Source organism: Aquarana catesbeiana, linkage group LG04 (assembly GCF_042186555.1).
Source record: "Aquarana catesbeiana isolate 2022-GZ linkage group LG04, ASM4218655v1, whole genome shotgun sequence".
In the NCBI taxonomy this organism is placed as follows: domain Eukaryota; kingdom Metazoa; phylum Chordata; class Amphibia; order Anura; family Ranidae; genus Aquarana; species Aquarana catesbeiana.
This window is the reverse complement of record NC_133327.1, coordinates 487,813,345-487,831,200: the sequence shown is the minus strand read 5'-3', so window position 1 is coordinate 487,831,200 and position 17,856 is coordinate 487,813,345. Positions and strand designations below refer to the sequence as shown.

Below are 17,856 nucleotides of genomic sequence, written 5' to 3'. Positions count from 1 at the left end.
TACTACCTAGTAAAGGTTTTAACCCCCTGATTGTCCCCTAGTTAACCCACTCACCAGTGATCACCGTATAACTGTTACGGGTGACGCTGGTTAGTTAGTTTGTTTATTATAGTTTCAGGGCACCCGCTGTTTATTATCTAATAAAGGTTTAACCCCCTAATCGCCCGGCGGTGATACAAGTTAAGTTTTAGGGTCAGATAGGGTCTGCGTCACCCCAGGCAGCGTCAGGTTAGTGCCAGTACCGCTAACACCCACGCAGCACACACCTCCCTTACTGGTATAGTATCTGAACGGATCAATATCTGATCTGATCAGATCTATACTAGCGTCCCCAGCAGTTTAGGGTTCCCAAAAACAAAGTGTTATCGGGATCAGCCCAGATACCTGCTAGCAGCTGCATTTTGCCCCTCCGCCCAGCCCAGCCCAGTCAAGTGCAGTATCGATCGATCACTGTCACTTACAAAACACTAAACACATAACTGCAGCGTTCGCAGAGTCAGGCCTGATCCCTGTGATCACTAACAGTTTTTTGGTAGCATTTTGATACAGTCGCTAACAGTCAGGGGCTTTTTTGCCTGTGAGTCTCACTAGTGTACCACTAAATTTAGAGCCCAAAATGGCAAATCGAAGGTACATTAGTGAAGAGGCCTACACGTTTCTGAGCATGACAGATAGTGAACAGGAAGTCACTCATCTGTCAGATTCAGGCTCAGAATACGAACCTGTAGACAGCAGCGGCTCCATGACAGATAGCTCTGACGACGGAGTAGTGGTCCCTGCCAAGGTCAGGCGTACCAGACCCCAATCTTCTTCTTCTGCTGTTGAGGTGCAAGAACCGCAGGGCTCTCGCATGGAGCAGAGCAGTACTAGCGCCACTATTCCTTCTGGTGAACTGGCAAGCACCAGCGGCCTAGTACACCCTGGTCATACATCCAACACTGCAGTAACACTTAGTGACGTGGCGAGTCCCATAAGTGCAATTCAAGCTGGCGAGGTGGCAAGCACAAGTAGTGTCCCGCTGCCACCAAGAAGATGAACACAGGCCCGTCGTGCCCATAGTGCCCTTCCTGCTGCATGCGCCAATCCTAATTGGGAACCCACCACTTCTGCAGCACCCGTACTTCCCCCATTCACTGGCCAACCCGGCATTCAGGTGGAAACAGTTGATTTTACGCCACTTGATTTTTATTCGCTGTTTTTCACTGAAGATCGCTATAGATCAATTGTGGACCGAAGCACTTTGTACGCTGGTCAACATATCGCCACTATTCCCCAGTCCTCCCTTGCCAGAGATTGGAGACCAATTACGGTTTCCGAATTTAAGCTCTTTCTGGGCCTTTCCCTCAACATGGGCATAACTAAAAAGAGTGAGTTGCGGTCATATTGGTCCACTGACACAATTCACCATATGCCCTTGTTCTCTGCCTCCATGACCAGGGCACGATACGAGCAGATCTTGCAGTTCATGCACTTCAACAACAATGAACTCTGTCGTCCTCATGGAGACCCTGGATACGATCGGCTCTACAAAATTCGGCCCCTCGTAAACCACTTCAACCAACGTTTTGCAGACTTGTTTACTCCCCATCAAGTTGTCTGCGTTGATGAGTCCCTGATTAAGTTTTCTGCCCGCTTGTCATTCAAACAGTACCTTCCCAGCAAGCGTGCCAGATACGGGGTCAAGATGTATAACCTCTGTGACAGGGCCACAGGCTATACATGTAGTTTTATGGTTTACGAGGGAAAAGATAGCCACGTAGAGCCGAAAAACTGCCCTGACTACATAGGAAGCGCTGGCAAGATTGTGTGGGACTTGGTGTCACCCTTCTTCGGAAAGGGGTACCACTTATATGTGGACAATTATTACACGAGCGTGCCACTTTTTAGTCACCTTTTTGATCATCAGATTGGAGCATGTGGCACCGTGCGACCTAATTGCCGGGGCTTTCCCCAGCGGCTTGTAATAATTTGCTCGCTATGAAGTGGAGGGATGATAAGAATGTTTTCGTTCTTACCTCTCTTCATGCAGACAAGGCTGTCCGAATTACTGCGGCGACTGGTGTTGTGGAGAAACCCCTCTGTGTCCACGAATATAACCAAAATATGGGAGGGGTGGACCTCAACGACCAGTTGTTAGCGCCGTACCTAGTTGCCCGTAAGGCCAGACACTGGTTTAAAAAAGTGTCTGTATACTTATTTCAATTGGCTTTGCTGAATGCTCATGTGCTACACATAGCTTCAGGACGGACTGGATCCTTCCTTAAATTCCAGGAAGAGATCGTCAGAGCCCTTCTGTTTCCAGACAGTGCTCCACCTCACCTTCCCAATCCAAATGCAGTAAGCCAGCTGCATGAGAGGCAGTTTCCTTATGTCCTCCCGCGTACCCCTACCCAACGAGCCCCCCAAAGAAAATGTTGTGTCTGCAGAAAGTGCGGATATAGGCATGACACCCGCTATTATTGTCCCTCCTGTCCTGACAATCCTGGTCTTTGCATTGGTGAATGTTTTGAGCACTACCATACACTAGTTGAGTTTTAGCATAGGGTACAGCATTGCACAGACTTTCACAGGGTCTCCCAAGATGCCATCGCATTTTGAGAGACCCAAACCTGGAACCGGTTACAGTTACAAAAGTTACAGTTATAAAAAACACCATTCAGCTGCAGGGCGGATTTACCTTGACAGCAACAGCGTTTGCTCCCACGATACATAAAGCCGTGACTCCAGCGCTGTCGGAGGTGATTTTACCACCACAGTTACATACTTCAGCATATATGCAGAAGCATGGGGGCAGCAAGGGCGGAGGAGCGATTTTCTCCTACCTTTTGCGGGTGGATGCCCCCATGCTTCGGCATATATATATTTTAGGCACAGGTTGCATTAAAAAATGTTTTATTTTTTACTATATTTTTTTTGTATTTGCTTTGCAGGTATGGTAAGTCTTATGCCCTGTACACACGGTCGGACATCGATCGGACATTCCGACAACAAAATCCATGGATTTTTTCCGACGGTTGTTGGCTCAAACTTGTCTTGCATACACACGGTCACACAAAGTTGTCGGAAAATCCAATCGTTCTAAACGCGGTGGCGTAAAACACGTACGTCGGGATTATAAACGGGGCAGTAGCCAATAGCTTTCATCTCTTAATTTATTCTGAGCATGCGTGGCACTTTGTGCGTCGGATTTGTGTACACACGATCGGAATTTCCGACAACAGATTTTGTTGTCGAAAATTTTATAGCAAGTTCTCAAACTTTGTGTGTTGGAAATTCCGATGGAAAATGTGTGATGGAGCCCACACACGGTCGGCATTTCTGACAACAAGGTCCTATCACACATTTTCCGTCGGAAAATCCGATCATGTGTACGGGGCATTACTGTTATACTGTAATGTTACTTTGTTTTATTGTTAACCATCATTTGCTTATCAGGTACGCAATTCAGTTGCAGCGCAGATTTATTTATCTTTACAGCAACAGTGTTTGCTCCCACAATACATGACTCCAGCGCTGTCAGAGGTGATTTGTGATTTCACCACCACAGTTAAAACAAAGAGCATATATGCCGAAGCATGGGGGCAGCAGGGGCGGAGGAGCGATTTGCTCCTAACTTTTGGGGCGGATGCCCCCATGCTTTGGCATATATAAATGGTGCATGTATGCCCATCATTAGAAGTAGGTGGATGAAGGGAGGTATTCTAATGGTGGGCATACCCACCAATCAATATTTTTTTCGTTCAGCCCACAGGCTGCATGAAAAGAAAGATTACAATATATGCCCAACAAGGACCAGCAACGTACTGGTATGTTGCTGAACTTTGAGTGGTTATACCAGAATGATGCCTGCAGGTTTAGGTATCATCTTGGTATCATTCTTTTCAGCCAGCGGTCGGCTTTCATGTAAAAGCAATCTTAGCAGCTAAATAGCCTCTAGACTGCTTTTACAAGCAGTGGGAGGGAATGTCCCCCCCCTCCCACCGTCTTCCATGGTTCTCTGGCTCTCCTGTCCCAACAGGGAACCCGAGAATGCAGCCGGTGATTTGGCCAGCTGACCATAGAGCTGATCAGAGACCAGAATGGCTCCAATCATCTCTATGGCCTAAGAAACCGGAAGCTACGAGCATTTCATGACTTAGATTTCGCCGGATGTAAACAGCGCCATTGGGAAATTGGATAAGCATTTTATCACACCAATCTTGGTGTGGTCAGATCCTTTGAGGACAGATCTAGGGTCTAATTGACCCCAGTTTTTTTTTAAAAAGAGTACCTGTCACTACCTATTGCTATCATAGGGGATATTTACATTCCCTGAGATAATAAAAAAAAAAAAAAAAAAAAAAATGAAAGGACCAGTTTAAAAATAAGATAAAAAAGCAAAAAAAAAAAAAAAAAAATAATAAAAAAAAAAAAAAGAGGAACCCCTGTTCCCTCCTGCTCTCGCGCAAAGGCTAACACAAGCATCGGTCTGGCGTCAAATGTAAACAGCAATTGCACCATGCATGTGAGGTATCACCATGAAGGTCAGATCGAGGGAAGTAATTTTAGCAGTAGACCTCCTCTGTAAATCTAAAGTGGTAACCTGTAAAGGCTTTTAAAGGCTTTTAAAAATGTATGTAGTTTGTCGCCACTGCACGTTTGTGCGCAATTTTAAAGCATGTTCTGTTTGGTATTCATGTACTTGGCCTAAGATCATCTTTTTTATTTCATCAAACATCTGGGCAATTAGTGTGTTTTAGTGCATTAAAATTAAAAAAAGTGTGTTTTTTCCCAAAAAAATTAGTTTGAAAAATCGCTGCGCAAATGCTGTGTGAAAAAAAAAAAAAATGAAACACTCACCATTTTAATCTGTAGGGCCTTTGCTTTAAACAAATATATAATGTTTGGGGGTTCAAAGTAATTTTCTTGCAAAAAAAAAAAAAAATAAAAATTTTTCATGTAAACAAAAAGTGTCAGAAAGGGTTTTGTCTTCAAGTGGTTAGAAGAGTGGGTGATGTGTGACATAAGCTTCTAAATGTTGTGCATAAAAGGCCAGGACAGTTCAAACCCCCCTCCCCCAAATGACCCCATTTTGGAAAGTAGACACCCCAAGACTTTTTGGGAGCCTAGCTGCGTATGGGGCCAAAACCAAGCACCGTCTTCAGGATTTCTAAGAGCATACATTTTTTATTTCACTCCTCACTATCTATCACAGTTTTGAAGGCCATAAAATGCTAAGATGGCACACACACCCCCCCCCCCCAAATGACCCCATTTTGGAAAGTAGACACCCCAAGCTATTTGCTGAGAGGCATGATGAGTCCATGGAATATTTTATAGTTTGCCACAAGTTGCAGGAAAATGACAAACTTTTATTTATTTATTTATTTTTTTTTTGCACAAAGTTGTCACTAAATGATATATTGCTCAAACATGCCATGGGTATATGTAAAATTACACCCCAAAATACATTCTGTTGCTTCTCCTGAGTACAGGGATACCACATGTGTGAGACTTTTGGGAGCCTAGCCACGTACGGGACCCCTCGAAAACCAAGCATTTTGAGAGGCATGTTGAGTATTTTGCAGATCTCACTTTTTGGTCACAAAGTTTTGAAAATTGAAAAAAGAGAAAAAAATCCTTTTCTTTCTTCATTTTCAAAAACAAATGAGAGCTGCAAAATACTCACCATGCCTCTCGGCAAATAGCTTGGGGTGTCTACTTTCCAAAATTGGGTCATTTGGGGGGGGGTTTGTGCCATCTCGCCTAGACGCACATGCAGGGGCCTGGAGGTCCTTCCAATGTATTGCGTCTAGGAGAGCACGTTAATAATATTAAAAAAGGATTAAAAACCCACAATGTTTCGAAACAGTTTAAAATGGTACATGATCAAAACCCCAGAGGATTAAAATTCTGGGGGATTGAAAAAGTTAATAAACATTGGAGGGGGGGGGAATTTCCTTCGCCAGCTCAGCCGCAGGGAATCCCATTGGATTCACGAGACTAAGGTTCTCTTGCCTAGAGGCTTGAACGTCGAGTTTGACGTTAATTGTTTTATTTCTGACCGATAATTTTATATGTATTTTACGTTTGGAATATACAGATGTAATTTTATCTTGATTCAGTTTTATTATATAAAAGGATGTTCCACGGAATCGAGCAAGTACACGGGTTGTCACACAAACTAGACTTCCTTTTTGGAAGCTGGTCACATTCCTATTAGTTACACATAGTAACATCATATATGTTTAGTTATTATGGGCTTAGCTTCGGTTATTCATCACCATTATAGCAAACCCCCTCGTGGTTCTATTATTAGAACTATCATCTCCGTTCTCGATCATTGGTTACCATGGTAATCTGTATACATTTTGCTCCATTGGCTGCGGTGATCAGCTGAGTTATTTAAAGCGGGTGGACCACGTCATGCCGTCACCGCTGAAGAAGTCCCGCCCATCACAAGGGACGTAACGCGTACAGAAAACATCACGTGACTTGAATCTTGGCGTCACCCGCGTCTTGTTCACTGATCTCCGTGGTGTATCCTATATGCTTTTATCCTTCGCACTGGGGAACAGTGCTTTCCTTGTAAGTTTATCTACTTTTTATTAAAACTTTTAAGCAATATACAGAGAGCACTAGATGTTGTTTATTCTATTGCATGTGATCGCTCTACGAGACCGTAAGTTGACTGGCCCAAGTTATCTGCTCCTGTTTATCTCCCATTGTGGGAACAGCTGTTTTAAACCTGACTGAATTCATTCAGGGGTCCACTTGCTGAGGTGAGCGGCTAGTGATATCGTTGGTGGAGGTTTATCACTATATGAGTCACTCATCATATGTGGATGTCACTTGCACACTTGGATCTTCATCTGGAATTCTCTCTCTTTATGGAAATTTATGTTAATTGAAGATTTATAGGGTTATTATTTTCTAGCACTGCACTGCCTTTATAAACTTGAGTTGTTGGATTTGATAAATTTTATCCTCAGTATTCAGCCGCTTTAGTTTACAACATAAGAGATTAGCGCTGGTTGAATTCTTGTTATATTGTAATTCCACATATACCCATGGAATGTGTGAGCAATATATAATTTCAGTGACAACTTTTTTTTTGTCATTTATTACTTGTGACAAAAAAATGAAATATTCAATGGGTTTAACATGCCTCTCAGCAAATTCCTTGGGGTGTCTACTTTCCAAGAAGGGGTAAATTGGGGGGGTTGTACTGCCCTGCCATTTTAGTACCTCAAGAAATGAGTTAGGCAATCAGAAAGTAAAAGCTGTTTAAATTCCAGTAAATATACCATAGTTTGTAGATGCTATAACTTTTGTGCAAACCAATAAATATGCGGTTATTGAATTTTTTTTTTTTTTTTACCAAAGACATGTAGCTGAATAAATTTTGGCCTAAAATTAGTTTATTGGATATTTTTTAAAACAAAAATTAGAAAATATAATTTTTTTTCCCAAAATGTTCTGATTTTTTTTGTTTATAAAATAAAAATCCCAGTGGTGATTAAATACCACCAAAAGAAAGCTCTATTTGTGGGGGAAAAATCCCCGTAAATTTAGTTTGGACACAGCGTTGTATGACCACGCAAATACCAGTTAAAAGCAGCGCAATGCCAAATGGCAAAAAATGCCCTGGTCAGGAAGGGGGTGAAACCTTCCGGAGGTCAAATGGTTAAACAACCACACATGTTACAAACCAATCTCATCCTTGATGGTACATAAGTTTATTGGAGAATTCGGGAACTTTGCATAGGTGCCTTTTGAGAAGGTTTGATTGATCAAGATATCCTTGATTATCTTATAGTCAAGTTTATCCATATGCCTACCTTTTATATCCTTCCCAAGACTCATAAGAATCTAGAAAATGGGAGACCAATCGTTTCGGGTATTTGCTTACTAACTGAGAATGCCAGTAAATTTGTTGATGCCTTCCTCATGCCCCGCGTTTTGGGCTTGCCATCATACAGTATATACAAGACACCACAGACCTTCTTAAACATATAGAGGGGGTTCAGGTCCCTCTGAAAGCCCTGCTCGTGGCTGTTGGTATTGAGGCATTATACTCCACTATCCCCCACGAGCGGAGTGTATGGATGAAGTCCTTTCTAATGGAACAGGACCAAACATCTTGGCCTCAAATGGCTTTATTCTTAAGTTACTACACTTTATTCTGACCAGGAATTATTTTGTATTAATGGAACAACATTTTTTGCAAGTCCAAGGCGTAGCTATGGGCACCTTGTGTGCCCCCTCCTATGCAAATCTTTACCTTGGAGGCTGGGAAAGAATGGTGTTTTCGGAGAACTTGTGTATATCTTATTTCTGTTCCTAATCTGCATAGGCCAGGAAGAGCTATTAATAGAGTTTAACAACTTAATATAGGTTCATAGGTTGGACTTGATGGACTTTAGTAGGTGAGGTTGAAAAAAGACACAAGTCCATCAAGTCCAACAAAAAAAAAAACAAAAACAAAAGTGTAACTGCTCATATGTAACTATGTAATCTCAACAATTTAAACTTGCACTCTGCCTTTAACTTTGACTGCAAGCACATTTCTTTTCTTGACCTGATGTATATAGAACACCAGGATGGCACGATCGCCGATGATCTGTACAGAAACAAAGCTATTTGCGTACTAGCTTGAGGAAGTCATTCAACCGAGCACTGGACCATACCAGAACATCTTTGCTGTATGACCCCTCAAATCTAAACATTCAGATACAGTGAAGATAATCATTTGTTTTTTGGCTCACCACCATCAACTTCCAACTATTCTTTCCAAACATTGGCATCTGTTATCTGTTCACCATACTCTTAACAAATATGTTAGGCCAATTCCGGAGTTGGTCTTCCAGAGGGCCACCTCGCTTAGGGACCAATTGATTAGCAGCCACCATAGACTTGACACATGCACCCTCCCTGGCGCCTTTTGTTGTGGGCAGTGCCCACGGTGCTCATGGATACAGGAAGGTACTACCTATAAATCGCCCAATGGGGAACTATTTTCTCCCTGTACATATGCTGACTGTGGTACCAGAGTGGTTATATACCTAATGACATGCGTGTGTAACACATTCTACGTTGGGAAACTTATCCGGTAACTCTGCCAATGGACTGCCAACTACTTATATTATTCAACCAACAGTAAACTTACCACTGTGGGACGCCACATTGGCCTTCATCACAAATTTAATCCCCAAGTCGTCAAATTCATGGACCTTGAAGTTATCCCTGAGGATCCAAAAGGTGGTAATTGGGACAGAATGCTTTTACAGCGAGAGACCCTGTGGATTGAGAGGCTGAATGCCACTACTCCACTGGGTCTCAACGAAGTACTGTCAAATAAACCATTTCTGTAACATGTAGCCAGTTTGAAACTGTAGATATGTTATTGACCCTCTTGATTGGCTTGTTATCCTTCGTCTTGTAAATGGACATTGTTAGATTTGCTAAGACTGTACCATTCATTGCAGCAATAGGGGTATTTAATACCACATTTTTATGAAAATCATTCTTTTGCACATACCTGGTTATTCTACTCATCTAGTGCAGCATTATTTTAAATAAATCTACATGAAATTGTAACTCCTTTATTTTTTGTTTACTACGTATATATATGTTTTAACTAGTAAGCTTTATGTTGATATATTGCCATCATATTTTGTTTAACGTTTTTTAGAGTTTGTCTGGCAACGATCTTGGCAGTGGTTATAGGTACACTTTGGCTATTTTGACTAGTAGTTAACAGAGAGACAAGTGAGCTCGCCAGATTCCTGTCTCTTGTTATTTGGATTGCAGCCACGCCAACACCAGACTGAGGGGGCTTCCACCCCAAGAGCTCATTGCTACCAGTATTTCATACTGTAAGTACTTCTCCTCTAATGCCTTTCACTTTGAGATGGGCTTAGGCAGGCTTTAGATGGTGAAAATTTCTTTCTTGCAACCACTGGTTGCAGGAAAGAAATTTGCACCATTTCCATATCAACACAGACAGTGCTGACAGGGGAATCCCTCCTGCCTAGCAATTGTCTGCTCCCAGCATGGGTAAGGGAAGCCACCCCGCCAGAAGACAGTTATTACTGCTTACAACTATAGCAGCCACTAGCAATAATCGCAAGCGAATCCGGTAAGCTGATTGTACTAAGTTGATCGATCGGTTCGCATCTCATGATTTGAAAAGTCTATGGCCAGCCTTAATCAATGGGATTAGACCCCTTTCAGGGGTGATATATGCAGCAGAAGCGAAGTAATTGTCCAGACACTTAAACTGTGCATTGAAAACCCCGTTACTGCTACAATAAAGGTGACACAAGAAAACAAAACCTTCAGCAGAGTGCAGCATACATGTATGGTGCTTATATATTGAGAAAAGGGACAGATTCCAAGCTGAGTCTGAGCAACCATGGCTGGTGAGCACAACTCAGACTACCGGCTAGAGCAATATCAACTTTAAGGGCCAAGTTAGTTAACCTTAAGTGATCTGTTAAAAAAATGTCAATTCACATAGCAAAACCGCAAACTACATAAAGAGTTGAATAAGTGACACAGAGGCAACCCTCCTTCCCACCCACAAATGCTTTGCTCACTTGGGACAATATGAAAATTAAATTAGAAAGAGACAGTAACAAAGCTGCTGTCTTCTCACTTCAGAAAATTCTGCATACTCTTCAAAACCAGTGCAATGGGTGCAATCTCTATTATACATTTTTTTAAGGCTTTGGAAAAAAATAAATACAGTTGACACAAACGACTGCAGTTCCTTTATGAAGATGTTGGTCTCTTTCACTTAGCTCTTAGAAGATCTTTTCTTATGCTCTAGACACTGTATATAATATTGACATAACATACCGAACAGACAGAACTGTACTGTGTATAACTCTTGAATTATAAAAAAAAAAAAAATAATAACATTGCTTTGCAAGCCAAGAGGACACAAAGTTGACAAAGAAAAGGAGAATATACCAGATTAGATCTTGCAGTGTAGTATATTTCTTCTGTACTGTCCAATAAATCGTCCCTGTTGAGCTGTTTAGCAGACAGATACCCAAGTTATTTACAGAAAGATTGAAAGCTGCACATACACAATAGGGATATCACTCACAAGCTGTAAAGGAGAACAAAAGCAGGCAGCTGGCTGGCTAACAGCACAAGGCTGACACTCATAATGGGCATGCTTCTCTTATAGTTGGCTGTCTATAGTAAGTGTAAATCATTACAAAATTACAAAAAGTGCTAGTGGAAAAACTGCAGATACTCTCAAATTAATCATAACCACACAGCTATTTAATGTGTGAGCACTTCAAACCGATTATGGTACCCATACACGATGGCTTATGACCTTTTTATTAATTAAGATCACAGCATTAGAAAACTGATTTGTATCCAATGAGCGCATCCACCACTAAACAAAGTTTTTCAGCTGATTATCATAACCACTGCTAGGTACAACTTTTAATAAAAGAGGAAAAAAAATAATTATTCAATGTTTTACAACTCATCTGAGCCCATTGTTGTTGATTCAATTATCATTTTTCCATATACACTCAGATTGATACATGACTGTAGTAGAGAATGTGTGACAATTTAACTACACGTATGGGTACCTTCATGCGGGACCACATAACTTGCTGAAATAGACTAAAAAAGTTAATTGAACTTAAAAAGCATTAGTAAAATAAAAGCAATCTGTCTAACCTTCTTAATTTTTTGCCACATGCAGGATCTTTATAGAGAACAAAAAAGGAAAAAGCAGTTTTAGGACAGCTAAAAAAAAGTGTGCCAAGAATAGATTTCTGCATAGTGTTTATAAGTGAAGCATTTAGAGCTTTTTCACACAAATTAAAGCTACACAGCCTACAGTTAACAAAGTACAGCAACAATATACACCTGGAAGGTGATAATAATTTGGTGGGTCTGTGGTGTTAAAATACAAATTAGTCATTGGAGTTGAGATAATAATCCCAGACTACTCACCAACTCATGATGTGGCTCAGTTTCTTTCCTCATTGGTGGATCAAACTTTACCTGTCCAACTACAAAAAAAGGGGAAATATTAAGGAACATGTCATCAATTCTAATTTAATTGCTCCAATATATGTGCAAATTTCTTGAAAAAGCAATTATCAATTTCAGGGATTTCTTCTAAAAATATAGAAATAATTTATTTGAGCCAGAATAAATTAGTAAAACACACAGAATTATTTGTGAATATGAGTAGTTTATTTTCTTTTCAAACGCTTTCTGAGCTTATTGAGTTTGGTTCATTGACAACTAGTCTTCAGAACACATTAGTCAATGCCTCCGGATTCAATATATGTTTGCAAGGTTTGAACATTAGAAATGTGTTTTTACCAATTTTGTTACGACAGTAAGTGAAGCATGGTAAACAATAATAGGCACAACATATAAAAAATATGGAAAAGCCAATCCTGCAGTGTGTTAATGAGCTCTTACAGACTCCCTTTAAGCTTTGCTTTATTGTATTGAATAGCTTGGGTTTCTTATAAAATTTTAGAAAGTCTCAAGAATCACTAGACGCAGAATGAAAAACACATTTGTACATTAATTCTTGTCTGATCAGAGAGTTTGAAATTTAAATCATGAAGAGATCCCATCTTTGAGCATTAGCCAAAATATGTTGTTTAGAGAACTAGTGCAGTGACATATTTCTTACTAGACAACTCAGTCTCAAATTTCAAAACAAAGGTCTCAAAGCAGGAATTTTGCCCTGGGAGTCCTTTGTCATTTTTTAAACGTTAATTTGTAAAAATGGGGTATTTTATAATAACCATAAAATCCCCTTTCCCACAGTCAATTAAAGGGACACGTGATTCTTAGACAACTGGGTTATACTGCTGCCTACAGGACACTAGATGACCAAAACTTTAGGCTGGCCTCCCTTATCCAACATGTTCAGCTTGTAGCAAGCAGTACCAAGACCAATGGCTATAAGCACAAGAAGGGTGGGATAGTTGTGCCTCAATGGATTCCAGCAAAAGGATTTTGTGAGTATAAAAATCCTGTTTTCTCTTTCGTCCACTCAGGGACACAATTCTTAGAAAACTGTGACATTCAAAAAGCAGTTGAAAAAGAAAATCGGCAACACAGGCTAAAAAGCCAACAAGAAAACAAGTGAGGGAAACTTCCAGAGCCATTTACAACACTGTGTCCAAAACTGACAAAACCGGCATCAGTAAAGTCTGAGCTATCCACCTGCCCGTCAGCTGGCAGGCAGCCAGATGCTGCATTTTCAGGTTATCTGCACTGCTTTGCTGCTTGTTATCACTTGCTCTAACTCCATTCTTTTTTTGATAATGCATGCATACTGGACTTACCCCCTTTGAAACAATCCTGATATGGGATATTAACCCCTGTTGGGGTTTGTCCATTAAGCAGTTTTTTGTGTAGATGCTGCTTTCAGAAATTAATCACAATCTATTTGGAACCACTTGAAATTAAGGCAATTATGATCATATGTGTGGCTTTACTATATTCAATACGTCTTTAGGGCTGTGCAGGAGTTTTAGATTATATGTACCTTATACGTACCTGTAAATTCCCAAATTTTATCAAGCACGAAAGTAGGTAGTCCAATTTTAGAGAGACAAAGGTGCTTATATGGGGTATTTATATTGGGAACAATGTCATTCATTTTAATGGGTTAGGGATGGGTGTAATTTATATTATCTATTTATGTAGTAGGTCACCTGCCCAGATGGTTTTAAGATGAATATTCCACCCCAAAAAGGGTCCATTGCTCCTGGTTGCACCTTGACAGTGATAAGCAATTTACATTATGCAATAAATGTGATTGCATTGATTTATGTTTTCATTTTATTTATTAAAGGACTAACTGAGCAAAGCTTGTGTGTTTTCTCTTTTTCTTTCTTTTAAGAATTTTCACTATGACTAACAGGTTGTCTTCCAGAGTCCGTAATGGCTGGTACCACAGGAGAAGTTTATCCGATCACTGGAATGCCCTGAGATTGCAGAGGAGAGGACCAAAGACTAAGGCCAATACCTTGTTGAGCAAGTTCAGAATAGTACTCAAAAACAAGGGCCAGAGATTGATAGTTGGAGGAATAAACAAGACATCCTCCGCCTAAGTGGTTATCAGAAAGTCAGCCCTAACGCCCGATAAACTGGAGGTACTCCCAGCATGAGGCTTGGCCTGCATAGGTAAACTCAAACAGAAAGTGAGTTTTCGGAGACAAGGTCAACCAAAAGCATTGCAATATCTCTGTACCAACAAAGCACCCCACTGTGAAAGGCCAGAAATACTGGGAAGCATGTGATTGCCCCAAAGGGCAATACCAGGCTTGCCCTATGGTGCAGCGCTGTCACAGCGATTAACACACCAAATGGTGCTTGATGGCTGCACTAGCAATACTGCCAGACCAAAGAGGCCTGGTCTAAATCAACCAGCAGCTGCTGGTTGAAGAATAACATGAAGAGAAGGGTCTAGAAATCAGAATAACTGAGAAATCTGTCATTCCCTTTAAGACACTAGCAAAAACTGATGCTGTGTATAGGGAAGAATTGCCAACCTCAAGCTGGCCTATAGTTTTTGATTTCTGGTGACCAATTCTCTTGTAGGCAGCAGCATAACCCAGTTTTCTAAGAATCCTGTGTCTCTCAATGGACAAAAGTTCTTATATAGCATACATAGCACAAAAAGGAATAAAACAACAGTTTTAAAAATGAAGTGGATTAAAAATCATAATAGTTTGGCTTTAACAAGGCCTTAAGAAAGATCTTGATGGCTTATAATAAATATAGACAGATGTTTTGCTCGTACTAAGCTGCTGGAGTTGGGGACACAATGTACACAAATAGGTAGGAACTTGTGCAACTTATTTAACTGAGTCAGGGAATTAGAAAAAAAAAGGAGAGAAGCAGCAGGAGAGGACAGACCACAGTATTTCCAAAAGTGATGAGAGACTTTTAATGGGTCAGTTTATCAAGAACAATTTTTTTTTTTTCAATTTTGGTAACAACCTTTAGATCCCCCTCACTCTTTTTCTCTCTTAGGAGATCCCAATGAAAAAAAAAAAAAAAAAAACCTGAATCTTTAATTGTTATGCATTATAGACAATATCAAAAAGGTTTAAGACAATGGTAGGATCAGGAATTCACTTCTGAAATCTCCAAGAAACAGAAAAGACCAATGATTCTGTCCATTAAAGATGCTAAACAAAGTTATTAGTGACACACATGAAAACAACACCTCAGGCCTATAAATAAAGAAACCATACAAAATGAACAATTTTCCATATCCCACAAGTACAATTTTTTTTAATGCTTACAGTTAATTTCTGACCGTGTCTTTTCTTCCCTCACACTCCTACTTGTTGAATGAATTCTGTGAGGAACGACAACAGGAGGCTGAAAGAAAAAACAATATTGTTGAACCTTGCAAGTCATGACAAAAAATCCACATTCTCTGTTTTAGTTAAAAAAAACAACATGCATTAACTTGTAGTTCGGTTAGACTTCAACTTGACAACATTAAAAAAAGTATTTAAATTAGTAATAATGATCTATTATGAATGTGAATAAGTTAGGAATGAAAATCTTACAGAAAAAAAAAAAGATATCCAAACTTCAGAGAGATTGTTGGTCTAGTTTTTGTGAATTGCCCTATTTATTAACAAAAACATTTACTGCATAATACAGCTAGCCATTACACAGCAAGTCAACTGCTAAATGCAATCTTTTTATATTTGCTTTATATTTTAGCTTATCAAAGTGCGGAATGTCTCACAAAAGTAATGTGCACAAGTCACTGAAATATAGTGGAAAAAGTACATTTGGCTTTAGTGAAGGTTATTGTAAGGACATGATGAGCAGGCTCAGATACCCATTTTCTCACAGCTCCCTATGTGTCTATGTTAAACAGATATCAACACATTAATATAAAACCTAAAATTTATATAACACCTCATGGTTATTCTCAAACTAAAAAGGTATTGGAATGGCTCTCCTTATCATGGAGTGTATTTTGTTCAACTTTCAAAATGGTTTCTTCACGATCATGTTATAGCTCCAATATGCAAATGAATAATGCATTTATTAATCCATTTTACTGTGTCACTAAAAAAAAAAAAAAAAAAAAAAAAAAACACAAAAACATTAAACCTTAAACTATAAAAAAATATAAAATAAAAAAGTGATTGTAAAGATGTAATTACTTTTTTAAATAAACATGTTATACTTACCTGCTCTGTTCAAATGGCACAGAGCAGCCCCGATCTTCCTCTTGTGGGGTTTTCCGCCGGCGCTCCTGGCTCCTCCTCCCTTCCGAGTGTCCCCACTTGTTCTTGAAGTGCTTGTGTGGGCTCAATTCAGAGGCAGGCTACTTGCGTCTATTGACACACATACACAGCGAGGCATGGCCTCAAAATTGGGCTAAGGTAAGCATTGGAAAGGGGAGCTGATCACAGGTTTCTACACATTAAATGTAAAAAACTTTCTGCTTTTACTAAAATGTTAGCCAAAGCCATTCAGATGCAGCTTTCAAATGAATTTCTTACTCTCCTCTTTTACTCTCGTTAGCTACTGAGGAAGACTGTTGATTGGGCATAATGCGTATAGGCTTGGAGCCGGGTAAGGCTGCCATCTTGAGGTTGGCAGTGAAGACATAGAGCTGCCTGTGTTTGATATGCGCTGTAGATAGTGTGTGCACTGACTTGTGAGTAACATTTTAAATCTTGATTAAATGTCTTTACTGTACAGAGAGCACTATCAGTCCCTATTCTTCTTTCATGAATGAACTAACGCTACTTGTGAGTGGGGGATCTGTGGAACAGTAGGAGCAATCTGTGGTGGCATGCATTTGAAGCCATTCTGTCTGCAGCCTGAGAAGGAGGCAAAAGTGCATGTGACCCTTTACTAGCCATCAGGGTCTAGTCTGGAGGTATACATTATTCACGGGAGATTTATGCATGAGTTAACACTGGTGATCAGTCATAGAAGATAATGGGACACATGGACAATTTGGTACTACACGTGGATAATTTTAGTGGAAGATCTTACTACTTTGGACTTTATTATTTTACAGTGAAGATTTGTGGGTTGCGGCATTAACTACTTAAGGACCGAGCCTCTTTCTGAGAATTGGTGTTTACAAGTTAACCACTTAAGGACCAGCCTCGTTTTGGATTTTAGGTGTTTACATGTTTAAAACAGTTTTTTTTGCTAGAAAATTACTTAGAACACCCAAACATTATATATGTTTTTTTTCTAACACCCTAGTGAATAAAATGGCAGTTGTTGCAATACTTTTTTTTGCACCGTATTTGCGCAGTTTTTTTTTGGAAAAAATTCACTTTTTTTAATAAAAAAATAAGACAACAGTAAAGTTAGCCAAATTTTTTTTGATATTGTGAAATATAATGTTACGCCAAGTAAATTGATACCCAACATGTCACGCTTCAAAATTGTGCCCGCTTGTGGAATGGTGTCAAACTTTTACCCTCAAAAATCTCCATAGGCGACGTTAAAAAAATTCTACAGGTTGCATGTTTTGCGTTACAGAGGAGGTCTAGGGCTAGAATTATTGCTCTCGCTCTACCGGTCACGGCGATACCTCACGTTCGGTTTGACTACCGTTTTCATATGCGGGCGCTACTCGCGTATGCGTTCACTTCTGCGCGCGAGCTCGTCGGGACGGGGTTTTTTTAATTTTTTTTTTTATTATTATTTATTTTACATTATTTTATTTCTTTTTACACTGTTTAAAAAAAAAAATTGTGTCACTTTTATTCCTATTACAAGGAATGTAAACATCCCTTGTAATAGAAAAAAGCATGACAGGACCTCTTAAATATGAGATCTGGGGTCAAAAAGACCTCAGATCTCATA

General features: G+C 39.9%; 1 protein-coding gene across 1 annotated transcript in view; it reads right to left on the bottom strand.

Annotated features, from left to right (window-relative positions):
* Nucleotides 1-17,856, bottom strand: part of MAP4K3 (mitogen-activated protein kinase kinase kinase kinase 3) — a 1,235,976-nt gene that overhangs the window by 569,143 nt on the left and 648,977 nt on the right. The window contains exons 14-16 of the mRNA XM_073628950.1: nt 15,300-15,378; nt 11,968-12,026; nt 10,957-11,019 (exon numbers count right to left, since the gene is read on the bottom strand). Coding sequence (XP_073485051.1) covers nt 10,957-11,019; nt 11,968-12,026; nt 15,300-15,378 — 201 coding nt within the window. The remainder of the gene's footprint in view (nt 1-10,956; nt 11,020-11,967; nt 12,027-15,299; nt 15,379-17,856) is intronic.